Source organism: Rhinocladiella mackenziei (genome assembly GCF_000835555.1).
Source record: "Rhinocladiella mackenziei CBS 650.93 unplaced genomic scaffold supercont1.2, whole genome shotgun sequence".
NCBI classification, from domain to species: domain Eukaryota; kingdom Fungi; phylum Ascomycota; class Eurotiomycetes; order Chaetothyriales; family Herpotrichiellaceae; genus Rhinocladiella; species Rhinocladiella mackenziei.
Genome location: NW_013550603.1, coordinates 2235078 through 2247857, shown reverse-complemented (window position 1 = coordinate 2247857; position 12780 = coordinate 2235078). Strand labels below are relative to the sequence as shown.

Below are 12780 nucleotides of genomic sequence, written 5' to 3'. Positions count from 1 at the left end.
TTATTTTCTGCATACGCCTTCGTTTCACTCTGGCTGACCATAAACCTCACTGTCCATTGTCGAGTACGCTATATCTTCGTTTAGCTTTCCCAAATGCTCCGCTCCCTCTTGTCCTTCGCTACGGCTACGGCCCTCATCTCCTCGATTGTCTCGGCTGTTCCCTTGAATCATGCCCGCGCGGCCCACCCCAAAGCCTGGGATAACTGGGGCTATCAAGAATGCAACTCGGAAACCATCAGGACGCGAGTCGACTTTAACAAGATGGCTCCCGCTGACCGCAAGGCCTATACTGACGCCGTCAAGTGCCTCATGGGCCAGGCCTCTCAGCTCGACCCGGTCCAATATCCCGCCGCCATCAACCGCTATATGGATTATGCCGTCATCCACGTCAATCGAACACAATACGTCCACCTAGACGCCTTCTTCTTGACCTGGCACCGGTACTTCCTCTGGCTATACGAGACCGACCTCCAACAAACCTGTGGATATACCGGTGCATTCCCATACTGGGACTTCGCCTCGACGGCCTCTGACCCTCACGCATTCCCCATCCTCGATGGCTCCGAATACTCCATGTCCGGCGACGGTCTCTACAACAACACCGGTCCTATCCAACTCGGCGCTGAATTGACCATTCCTCACGGCACTGGCGGCGGTTGCGTCACCACCGGCCCGTTCGCCAACATGGTCGCGCCTCTCAAATTCATCGATCCCACACAACTCACCACCGGCGTCCTCCCCGACGGAGCTTTCGACTATAGCCCAATCTGCCTAATGCGCGACCTGAACGCCTACGTCTCGCAAACCTACACCAACGAAGCCGAACTTGTGGCCGCGGCCCACGCCGACAACGCGACAGAATTCGAATTCCTCCTCAACGGCGTCATCGGTGGCGCCAGCCTCGGCATCCACTCCGGTGCCCACTTCTCTGTCGGCGGGCAGATGAGCAGCATCCACGTGTCGGCCCAAGACCCCCTCTGGTATCCCTTGCACACCATGATCGACAAGGTCTACACCAGCTGGCAGATCAACTACCCCGGCCGCGCAGATCAACTGGACGGCAGCACAGGCACCGCGCTGAACACGCCCCCCAGCGACATCGTCACGCTCGACTCCATCATGCCGGACTGGGGATACTTCCAACTCGCCCCAATTCAGGTCAGAGAATTGATTAGCACCACGGCCGGCCCGTTCTGCTATCAATACGACAACGTCATCTCGTAAAAGCCATTGTGTCTTCTTTTTCTGCAAAGTACGCCACCTCAAACGGTGTCTTGGACTTCATTCGGATGGGCATGGCATCTTTATTCCACACGAAATGTATATATATATATATTGGTATTTTGTTTCCTTTAGGGACGGCAAGTCGAGACCATCGGGACGTCAGTATCATCAGGGATCAGCACGCATCACATAATGAACACGCTACGAAAACGGATATTGAGGGCTTTAGTCAAAACGGTTTACAAATCTTAAGTCATGTGTAATGCATACATAGCCAATATAGCTTCAACCAAGGTTTCAGCGCGGAAATGGGGATCAAAAAGAGAAGCCAGCTTCGTCGGTGTATTTCTTTGAACTGTGATTCTATTTATTCCAGTGTAGATGTCCCTTCTGGTTCTCAGCGTCCTGTGAGCCAGGTTTGCAAGACAGCATCCACTAAGGACGAGAGCGCCATGGGATCTGATAGTTTAGAAATCTCTCCTCTTCAGTCGGAACTGGCTCATCCACCTTCTCTCGTCTGCCTGCCGTTCCAACGCCCGTCGCATAGTCTTTGAATATTCCTCTGTCTTTTCTCTCTCTTCCTTTTCTTTCAGTTTCTCACCCCCTTCCAGCTCCCTGACCAATTCTTCATGGTCCGCAAATTGCGGATTCGTCGTCACAATCCCGATCTTCTCGCCCGTCCAGATCAGCAGGTCTGCGTCGCCGCGGTGACCACGCTCCGAGTCGGGTTCGTTGAGTGGGATGATTTTCCGAGCGACCTGGTCGCCGCCAATAGCGGCGCCGGCTTGGTTTAGCTGGTAGCTGTTAATGTTCCATCGACGAACGAGGCTATGGCCGTCGCGCTCGACCCATTTCAAGCCGCCTTCGGAATCGGAGAAGACGATCTTGGTGCCCTGGGCGACGACGGAAAGGAGTTTCGATTTCGCTGCATCCTGGCGGTTCTTGTAACTGAAGAGGCTGTCGTCGGAACCTCGACCGCGACTTCTGATGCTGCCGATGTCCCATCCATCGTCATCTGATGGGTTCTGGCTGTTGGCCGGGTCTTGACCACCTGGGGGTCTTTGGCCCGATTTGACATGAGGAAGAGAGTAAAGTTCTAGAGATCCACGACCTCGGTATTCACCGCACGCGATGAGGGTGGATGTGCCGCGGACATTGGGGGAAGCTCCTGCTGGTGGATAAGGGATGGATGTGAGAGCCGATAGACTGGCGCTGGAGTGTATGACATATTGAAGACGAGGAAAATACCGACGGTCGTAAGATAGAATGCTAGGAAACCTACCTCCGATGAGGATCTCGTTTTCGGCGTGGTGGAGAATTGACAACGGTCCAGGCTCGACACGCGCATACGTCATCCTGTATGAATTTGGAGAACGGTGGGATGGTCGCCAACTAGGTGAACCCGGGCGGAAAATAGATGGGTCAGGATTGGCTAAGCATTGCGATGTAATTCCAAAGGTGGATGATAACAGAGCTGAATTTCCAGACAGGTCAGGGAGAAAGGCGGTTGAGCTTCCTGGTGCAGCTGGAACTTCCTCCACGTGTTCGCCCAAAGACGGAGTCGAAGGGCCGACTTGAATTCGCGGGTCGAGGATGTGGAGGCTCCATTGGGTGCCTACCGTGAGGGGCAGTTCTGGAGAGCTCGACTGAGACAAGGCAGTTATGGGGAAGGCATATTTGGAATGTGATACCACCCTGAGAATGTTGAGGTCAACCTCGTTTAGAACATTCCCGATGGCGACGAATCCTTTTTGCTGCGCCGGGAATGTGCTTATGCCGTCGACAATCAAAGACTCGCCGGGCTGAACGGCATCGGCGAAGAGTGCGGAGGGTTGGCTTCGTCCCAGTTCTCGAAACTGTCTTCTCCCTGACGCACCTTGGTCCAGATCCCAAAGGCAGACACTGGAGTCCTCCAAGTAGCCCACGGCTTTACCGGAGCCATGCAGAGTTGCAACGCCTTTGACCTCCAAGTTGCTTGGTGGACCATCGACAAGCCAGTCGGTGCTTAATGGAGCACATCTCCCTTTATATTCCGAATACCAGTCGACCTGTTCATCCTTGGCGGAGAGATCCCACCGATTGACGGCTCGAGCTCTCGGGCTCTCTCGATATAAATATTCCCCACCATGGGGATTCCCTGCCATGACCTGAGGTGGAGGAGGTGGCTCTGATATGGTCAGACTTTGTAGTGCAGCAGTAAGGGTACTCAATGTCCCAGCGCCATTTCTCATAGAGGCACTGGGGGATTTCTCGAAGCATTTGTATCTCCACAAAGGATTGGCTCGTGCTGACCTGGATAAAGCCCGGCAAGTTCGTTGGGCTGATATCAATTCCTCGGGGTCAAGGTAGTCGAGAATATCAATGAGGATTTCCTCGGGGAGGTCCTCCATTATAAACGTCAAGAGAGGTCAGACCCCTGGCTCAACACCACGATTGACAAAGGTATCAGTGAAGTTGGGGAGTGGACTGGCGGGGGAAAATAAAGGATGCCAACGGGTCAACCGTACAATTCGAAAGACGCGAAAGAAAAAATAAAGTCCGAGGCGCATGATTTGGATTGTTTCGAAGACGTAGGTAGTCTCCTAGGAGCAAGGATCCAAGGCTGGCCCAATCTAGGCAAAAGAGAGAGAATCGAATGGAAGGGTGATGGGATGTTTCCCCACAGCCACCTTGGGAAGAGGCCGTAAACAGCAAAGTACCTTCTTGTAAGTACCGTTCGACGCTAAGGGCTTTTAGCGAGTAGTTGGTGACTTGGGCCGTTCGGGGCCGGAGAAACGATAATCCGACCGCATATGACGAAACAACGGTTTGCAGCAACCTCTTCGTTCTTGATGGTCCGTCCTGCTGTAAACCACACTTCTTTGTCTTGAGCTCTGGTTCCTTACTCGAGGCACCTGAGCGCACTTGTCGGCATGCCTCCCCAAAGCTCAACCGCAAAAAGAGGTCCTCAAGTTTTGGTCGGGTGGAAATCTCATGACACAGGGCCGGTAAAGCTAACATGCAATCCAAACAGGTTCTGGATCCTCGCGAAGCAAGACCACTCCCGCCCAGAAGACAACCTTCTCGTCGTTTTATCACCGTTGATAGTGTTCTTCAGTATGCTTCTGATATCCCCTCCATGCAGAAGAGACAGCCCCAGAGACCTCGACCATTCCGAACGGGCTCTGGCCATCCTGTAGATCCCAGACTGACTGGTCGCTACACCGCATCACATATGCCCTCACGATCGACCAAAACATCGGAGAAATTGGTCTTGTTGCCCGAAGCCGTCGAGGAAGAAGAAGGGAAAGGTGACTTCGGTGCCGATACCGACAAAGGCCCGCCCAAGGATGACGAGGACTATCGTAAGCCAGGGAGAGAAGGAGTGAAAAGCTATGCCGAAAGGCTGCCCAAGTCCCGACGGACAGAAAAGGAACTCCCCAGAGTGACAGCATACTGTACGGCACAAGCATACAAGTTGCATTCCACGGCCACGTTCGTGCGACAACGCCACGGCGCCAGAGCCAAACTCTATGATGACTGCCTGTACTGCGCATATCATTTACCACTTTTGCCCGGGAATGAGGGCTATCGCGTTCGAAGCAGTCCCCCCGTCAAGAGTGCGAAAGGAGGCACGGTGTTGGACGAAGCCATTGAACGCAGTGAACGACGAGACTATCAAGAACCTTACTATGCCGAGGAAGAGGAACAACATTTGGTCCGGGGGAACTATACACCAGAAGAGCAATCGAGTGATACGCACCGACATACCGGCGACATGGATCCCCCTCAAGTCAATGGACAGCGAAGAGACAGCGAGCAATCCCAGAGCCCAGGAGCAAGTGTACCCGTGGATGCATACCGCTTCGCCGAGATGTTCGTCTTCAGTTATGGAGTGGTTGTCTTTTGGAATTTCACCGAGAGACAAGAAAAAGATGTCCTGGCTGATTTTACATTCTCGACCGTCGTGGACCCCAATACCAACATGGTATCGCCGATTTCTCTGACATCCAATGCATTGGATGAGGAAGATTTTGAAACAGAGGAATTCCATTTCGAGTATAACAATGAAATCTCTCGACCACGGTTATATAACGACATGATTACCTTGCGAAGTGGAGACCACATGATCAAGCTAGCCATCAGCCACGCCATCGCGCAAAGCACCAAATTAAGCTTCTTCGAAGAAACCATGGCAGCGCAAATGGAGGCGGCGAAAGATGTCCCCGGACGATTGGCCAAAACGGGCGAACTTGGTCTGAAGCGAGAAGAAGTGATCAAGTTGCTGGGTGGTCTATTCAAAAGTCGTGTGGAAGTCAACCTATGTGAGTGGCAATTAGGAATTTGTCACGGAGTTTGGGGGCTGACCATGGAATTTTTTTAGCATCGAATGTGCTCGATGTACCCAACCTGATTTGGGATAGCGAGCCAACCCTGCATCCGCTCTACAATGCGGTCCGAGAATATCTCGAAATCAAGCCTCGGATTCAGGTGCTCAATGAACGATGCCGAGTATTTCTAGATCTGGCCGAAGTGCTGTCAGACTACATATCGGACAACAAAATGTCGCGGATAACCTGGATTATCATAGTGCTGATTGGAATCTCCATCCTGGTCACCTGCTCGGAAGTATTCCTCCGTTTTGGGATTTTGAGCACGCGAGGGCCTGGGAAGGACCATTAGGCCTTGCAGAGGTTGGCTTGGGGAAGTGGGCTGTAGTTATAGAGCCTCCTGCTACCGACTATCCGGGCTGTAACCTATTTTGCGATTGGCTAAACATCCAGGCGCGTCATATTTCTACTGACGTAGCATGGCGTGGGAAAAGAGGGGGCCCCATGTGAAAAGGTGGCTTTGGATCTCATTTCTTCTGCTTGTGCAACCAAAAGGTTCCATTGATATTGAGTTCTCATGGAAAAGAAAATTATGATTGTCCTGTGCATCTGACTGCTGGCATCCGAGGCTCTTTTGGAATCGATGGAGTGTGGCAATGTGAGATAGAAAATCATATGGTTCGGTCAATCTCGTCTGTCTCAGTTGGATCCTTCATCATTGCCCACTTATCGGCTTTTTGCAGCTAAACGGAACCGCGTGAATCCTCGAAATCGCTCCGGAACAGAGGTGCAGGCGGAGGCGACCGAAGCGTGAAATCGTAGATGGAAAACAAGGGGAGATGATTCGACGAGTCGGCCGAGGTCAATGATACGGAGCCCAAGGTTGCAACCCGTGGCGGCGGAGGCGAGGAACAAGAGCGGAGAGGGCGAGCCTTGCTCGTCCATTGTCTCGTCTTTGTGATCGATTAGAGCGTTGCCTTTGCAATGGTCTTATCAGCTTGGCAGAGCTATATCGATGCTTGGCCCCTAGACCATCTGCTCGTGTTCAGCAAGTTAGCGCTATGGAATGCGATACACGTCAAGATAGACAAGTCGGAGGTGAGAGGAGAATCTCCAGAAGTGCCAATACCGAAGTGGTGCAGCGTTGCAATCTGGATGCTTGATCTCTCAAGCCACTGGTTGGTGGCGCTGCGTATCGGGGCCTCCCACCAATTGCAGGCCGCGGACAGGCTGCGGTTGGCGACAAGATCACCACCGACCAAGATTCCAAGATTCCCCTACCCGATGGGGCTCGAGGAGAGGTTTCAATCGCGCCCGGGTCCCGAAAGCTTCAGAACTGCATTTCTGGGGGCACCATTTGCCAGTCTGCCTCAGTGTGACTCTGCCAGAAGAAGGTTCTTCGACCGATAACGCTCCATGTCTAGCGCGTCTCGCATCTCAGCGTGCCCATGCTTGTTGCATGCGCAATTAGCAAAGAACCCACGTCCACCAACCCCGGGTCCCTTGTTCTATAAAGTAAATAACTGATCCTCTTCACCATGTCTCCGTGGTTGATCACCTTTGCCGCTTTTGCTCCTGTCCTCCTCGTCGTCCTGTCCTTCCTGCGGTCGACTGTCCTGCCCAAATACCTTGACGACAGTTCCATCAGGAAACAGCAAAGATGAGCGCAAATCCCGAACCCACTGACCCCAAAGAGATCTCTTCCTCACATCCAACCGATGCTCATGGTGAGACGGGCGAACGCAGACAAACTCATCATGACATCCCCGACCATGGCCACAACCCTTCCATGCAGACTGGAGTTGATCCAAACCCTGACCTGACTCTGCATTACTCGCATGAGCACCAGCACCAGCATCTGCATCACAGCCGCGCCTCGCTTGCTGGCCGCCGTGATGAGGTTCTGTATGCTGAAGGCACCACCTTTGACAAGTCCAATATTCAAGACCAAGCGCCCCAAGACTACGTCAAACATCAGCTGCGATCATCGGTTGGTGATGCGAAGGACTTCACCGTCATGGATGCTGAGAAGGGAGTGACGGGCCCGACCCCAACGGAGACCATGGTTAGCTCAGACGATGACGGAAGAAAACACCACTTCTCGAGGCATTATACCAAATACAAGATCTTCATCCACCTCTTCATCTGGTTGCTATTCACAGGATGGTGGATTGCGGGTCTGATCCTCCACCGCTATGACCTGGGATGGCTTATTCCTTTCCTCCTCTACCTCGCTATCACCCTCCGAATTATCTTTTTCTGGGTGCCCATCACCATCATCACCAAGCCAATGCACTACGTCTGGAACATGACGGGCGTACGAGTTTATCAAACCATTCCCGAGAAATTTCGCATCCCTCTTGCCGCTCTCGTGGCCATTGCCGTCATCTTGGTCGGATCCTTTGTCTCTGAAGAATCTGCCGACAACACTCGTGGCAACCGTGCCATTTCTCTCCTCGGCTTGGCCGTGATGCTGGCCCTCCTATGGGCCACTTCCCGGAACCGCCGCAAGATTCGATGGCACACGGTCATCGGTGGCATGTTGACTCAATTTGTCATCGCCGTTTTCGTGCTCCGTACTCAGGCCGGATACGACATTTTCAACTTCATCTCTACTCTGGCTCGAGCTTTGCTTGGTTTTGCCGATGAAGGTACCGAGTTTTTGACCGCTTCATCAGTTCTTGACCTTCATTGGTTTTTGACTGGTGTGGTACCTCCCATCATCTTCTTCGTGGCACTCGTCCAAGTCTTGTATTACTTTGGAATTCTCCAATGGTTCATTGGCAAATTCGCCGTCTTCTTCTTCTGGAGCTTGCGTGTTTCTGGTGCGGAAGCCGTTGTAGCGGCTGCTTCCCCTTTCATCGGCCAGGGTGAATCTGCCATGTTGGTTCGACCTTTCGTTCCTCACCTGACCCTCGCCGAAATCCACCAAGTCATGACGTCTGGATTCGCCACCATTGCTGGATCGGTCTTGGTGGCATACATCGGTCTGGGTCTCAACCCCCAGGCCCTTGTGTCTTCGTGCATCATGTCTATCCCCGCCTCACTGGCCGTCTCGAAGATGAGATATCCTGAAACCGAAGAGACCATCACCTCCGGACGTGTCGTGATTCCCGATGATGACGAACATCGTGCCACCAATGCTCTTCATGCATTCGCCAATGGTGCTTGGCTCGGTATCAAGATCGCCGGGATGATTGTGGCCACCTTGCTTTGCATTATCGCGTTGATCGGCTTGATCAACGGTCTTCTCGGATGGTGGGGAAGGTGAGTTTTGTTCCGCTTATAATTGTGCCCCATGCCCATCTATATGCATGCTGACAATTCCTGTTTAGATATATCGACATCACCCAAGATGGTGAACCATATCTCACCCTCGAACTCATCCTCGGCTATATCTGTTATCCCGTGGCCTTCCTTCTCGGAGTTCCCAGAGATGATTTGCTGGAAGTCGGCCAGCTCATTGGCGTCAAGGTCATTGCCAATGAATTCGTTGCGTACAACTCCCTCACCAGTGAACCACAATACATCAACATGAGCCCCAGATCTAAGTTGATTGCCACTTATGCCCTCTGCGGTCAGTACGACCGTCTCTCTCGGTGTGATTTCAATGCTGACAGGATTTCCAGGCTTCGGCAACTTTGGCTCCCTGGGTACTCAAATCGGTGTTTTGTCTCAAATTGCACCATCTCGATCAGGCGACGTCTCTCGTGTTGCTCTCTCCGCCTTGTTCTCCGGTGTGCTTTCCACGCTCACCTCGGCTTCCATTGCCGGCATGTTGGTTACGGATCAAGTTACCCTGTCGCAGGAGTCTGCGTCGTAGATGTCGTTTGAGTCCGTTCTTCTCGCGACATGAAAAAAAGAAAGCAGTGTAGATAGGAGTTCAGCCTAATTGGTCGAATGAAATGGGTGCGTGTAATGAGCGGTGAAGGCCGTTGTTTGAATATGAGTGTACTAATGATATATGAGACACGATATTCATATATATATATATGCTTGCCTACCTATCTCCCTGCCCGATCAGCTTCATCCATCACGTTTCACTTGTCGCACACGCGATCAATCATTCAGACTGTATAAATGAGATGTGGTGATTTGCAATTGACCCAAAAACTGTTTAAGACGTGATTATGTTTTGCCGCGCATTTACTGTAAGGCTGAGATCAGGATGTTAATTGGTTTCATTGCTGCGTGCGATATATATCCCCCTCAAAGTTCTCTCGATCTCTCTGCACGGTAGTCAAAGAGGCTGACTCCCACTTATGCCACATTACCATATCATATCATGTGTCTTGTTCTGCTAAAACAAAGCCGAGACAGCCCAACCCAAGCTCATGTAGGTGAATAGGTACGGGCGCGGGCGCGGGCATGAGCGGCTGCAAAGCTCATCCCTCAACGAACGCTCGTTATCTGATCCGCGTCCCTTGCCACATCCTTGCCCGCAACACTTACATATGTTTGCGGATCGGCGCCATCCGCACCCAGCCCCCTTTCCTTCGCGACCTTTTCGACCAATAAACCCTGTCTTTCCCTCGCAATCTCGCCCATTTCACCCATCCCATACCACGCCACGACCGCCACACCTAACAACCCCGCGAGGATACTGAACGTCATCGCTACGATGCCTTTTGTCTGGAACCCATCGGGGAGCGGGGCCGGTGAGACATTGGCGCCAGTGAGATCCAGGAAATCCTCCGTGTTCGCGGCCGCGTTACCACGTGTCGGCATGGGCGGATCCGAAGCGGCGCAGGCGGTGAAGTGGTCGTCAGGGATCGTTAGGGTTTGCTGGAGGATCAGTGGGGACTGACAATGTGTAGAAGGCATTCATCAGCTTTGGGATAGTCCCCAAAAAAAAAAGGAAAGGAGGGAAAGAGAGTCAGGGAAGATAATGTGATGCTTGGTCAACATACCTCGACGAACGTCATGATCAACCCCGAATCAACGTGCCATTCAATATGGCAATGGAAAAACCATACGCCGGGATTATCGCTCTTGAAGCGCATGACGATATGGCCGTTAGGGCGCGCCAGGATGACATCTCTACGCATGGGCCGACGAGGGAGTATGACCGAACCATTCAGCACGGCGTTGGCGTCGTAGTTGCCTGAATCGTCGTCGCCGCGAACGATGGTCTGGAAATTATGTCCGTGCAGGTGGAAGGGGTGTTTGCCAGGGTCTTGATTGTTGAGGACGATCTCGATGACTTCGTTATGACCCAATACGTACGAGTTGGTGTTGACGCCGTACACTATGGGGTCTGCGGCGAGGTCGCCTGTCGTCAAGGCCGTGTAGAGGGATGGCACTTTGGGCCGCACGTAGGTGATGCCGTTGAAAAAGGCGTAGTTCTGAGAAACAATACATCCACTGTTACTAGCCATAGAGAAAGGAGAAGGTGGAAACATACCGCGCCATCACCCAAGTTGTCCATGACCACGTCCAGTTGGACGACTAAGTCGGGGTTTTCATACAGTTCCTCGCCGTCGGTTGGGACCAGTGTCATATCATCAAAGGGTTCGAAAGTGTCGATTTCCCTGGGTGTAGGCATCGGCTTGGACTTGTCGTAAACCAGAAACGAGGTGACGTTGGGGTTCAGGCCGTCGGGGATCTGATCGAACAGTTCTTGGTCCATGGAACCCATAATTGCAAAGTTGCTATCGGTTTCGTTCTTGGTGGTCAGAAGGACACCATACCGCTGCGCCGCTGTGACGTAGATCATGCTCGCCTCGGCGGGTTCGTGGTAGACGCCATCGACTTCGATGATACGGAACGTGTGACCTTCGATCCAGAAGTATTGCGCGGCAAAGGCGGCCATGTTGATGATTCTCAGGAAATATGTTCGCCCTGCTTGCACCGGAATCTGGAGGTTCTGTGTGTCGTTCATCAAAGCAGATTGCGGCACTGGAAAGCTATTGAGCACCACCAAATGCAAGATTTGTCATTCTTTGGTACTTACCTGGCTCCGCTCCCGTCGGGTTCGTCACACTTAGAAATTTCTTGATGAGACCTGGCATTTGATCATGATACCAGTCGGAAAGTGTCAAGACCAGTTCTTCATCGTAGAGATCCGCGTATGGATTCTCGGGATCATGAACGATAAGTGGCCCTCGTAGGCCATCAGGATACTGTCCATCCATGTGTGAATGGTACCAGTAGGTGCCTGGCTGGATTACCTGCTTGGGTGAGCGGCGTGGAGAAGCTTAGACCTGGACCACAACGAACCGTGAAATTATATGTAAAGCTGGCTCCAGGGGGCACGGGACATTGGGTGGTGCCGGGCACGCCATCCATATGATTTGTGCCATTCATGAATAAACCATGGAAGTGGATCGATGTGGACTGGTTTCCCAAATCATTTTTCAGATTCACAACGACTCTGTCGCCCACGGTGGCCTCAATTCGAGGCAGTGGCCATTGCCCATTGATACCAATGGTTGGCCGGTCGAACTGTCCATCTGGATTTCTGATGACCCAGCCTGCCGTGAAATTGTAGGTGCGAGTAGCAGCCGTCACAAATGAGAGGAGAACCGAAACGCTTACAATAAAGAAGTTGGACAAAGAGAGAGCCATTGTGCTTCAGCCTCGTGCAAACCTGAGGAGGGGGTCCTGCTGAGATGGGAAGGGGGGAAGGGATAGACATTGATAATCGTGATCAGATAAGATCTTTGAAAGGACTCCTGCTCCCGAGGCCCAAACGATGCCTCCTGCCTGCTTCCCTGCTCTCTTCTCGTATCATGGTTCCGATCGGGCTCCGGTGTGGGAGGAAGGAATGATTGAGAGTCGGACGATCTGATTAGATTCCTCACGCAACTTACCTGATCAGGAGAGGACTGCAGCGCCCGAAGAGCTTTGAAAAGTTGTCAGGACCATATGCAGGCGGACTAGACTGGTGGAATCTTCCGCGGGAAGAAGAAATTCACGAGTCTCGAGACGAGGAGGCGAGTGGAGTACAATAGCTTATAGCTATAGAAGGAGCCAGTAAAAAGAAACCAGCTGGAGAATTGGCCTTGCCGCTGCGGGGTCTGGTAAGCGATTGAGGTCGATGTCAGTGCCAAATGGTTGCCACGCTGCTTGGCTAAAGCCTGGTTGTTGCGGCGTGGGGCGCCCAGATCATCGATCCGGTCTGGATTGAAAGGTCAAACGCAGCAACCAGATTGTCAATTAAAACATGGCTTGAAACTTGGCATTGAATTCGCTTGAAGAATAGAAGCAGCTTGAGATGGTGAGTGGTGTGACAGAGCGGGAAAAG

General features: G+C 52.3%; 5 protein-coding genes across 5 annotated transcripts; 3 read left to right on the top strand and 2 right to left on the bottom strand.

The window, feature by feature from the left end:
- Positions 1-93: 93 nt before the first annotated feature.
- On the top strand, positions 94-1224 carry Z518_02604 (uncharacterized protein; the record flags this gene model as incomplete). Its single annotated transcript, XM_013419632.1, has 1 exon — positions 94-1224. One exon carries the CDS (start codon positions 94-96, stop codon positions 1222-1224), a length of 1131 nt encoding a protein of 376 aa, XP_013275086.1.
- Positions 1225-1691: 467 nt separating this feature from the next.
- Z518_02603 (uncharacterized protein) lies at positions 1692-3614 on the bottom strand (the record flags this gene model as incomplete). Its single annotated transcript, XM_013419631.1, has 1 exon — positions 1692-3614. One exon carries the CDS (start codon positions 3612-3614, stop codon positions 1692-1694), a length of 1923 nt encoding a protein of 640 aa, XP_013275085.1.
- Positions 3615-4222: 608 nt separating this feature from the next.
- Z518_02602 (uncharacterized protein) lies at positions 4223-5886 on the top strand (the record flags this gene model as incomplete). The annotated part of the gene is made up of 2 exons (XM_013419630.1): positions 4223-5528; positions 5588-5886. The coding sequence occupies 2 exons, from the start codon at positions 4223-4225 to the stop codon at positions 5884-5886; spliced, it is 1605 nt and encodes a 534-aa protein (XP_013275084.1).
- Positions 5887-7194: 1308 nt separating this feature from the next.
- Positions 7195-9357, top strand: Z518_02601 (uncharacterized protein; the record flags this gene model as incomplete). Its single annotated transcript, XM_013419629.1, has 3 exons — positions 7195-8801; positions 8870-9111; positions 9164-9357. The coding sequence occupies 3 exons, from the start codon at positions 7195-7197 to the stop codon at positions 9355-9357; spliced, it is 2043 nt and encodes a 680-aa protein (XP_013275083.1).
- Positions 9358-9926: 569 nt separating this feature from the next.
- On the bottom strand, positions 9927-12101 carry Z518_02600 (uncharacterized protein; the record flags this gene model as incomplete). Its single annotated transcript, XM_013419628.1, has 5 exons — positions 9927-10337; positions 10445-10879; positions 10939-11432; positions 11488-11704; positions 11754-12101. The coding sequence occupies 5 exons, from the start codon at positions 12099-12101 to the stop codon at positions 9927-9929; spliced, it is 1905 nt and encodes a 634-aa protein (XP_013275082.1).
- Between the last annotated feature and the right edge of the window lie 679 nt (positions 12102-12780).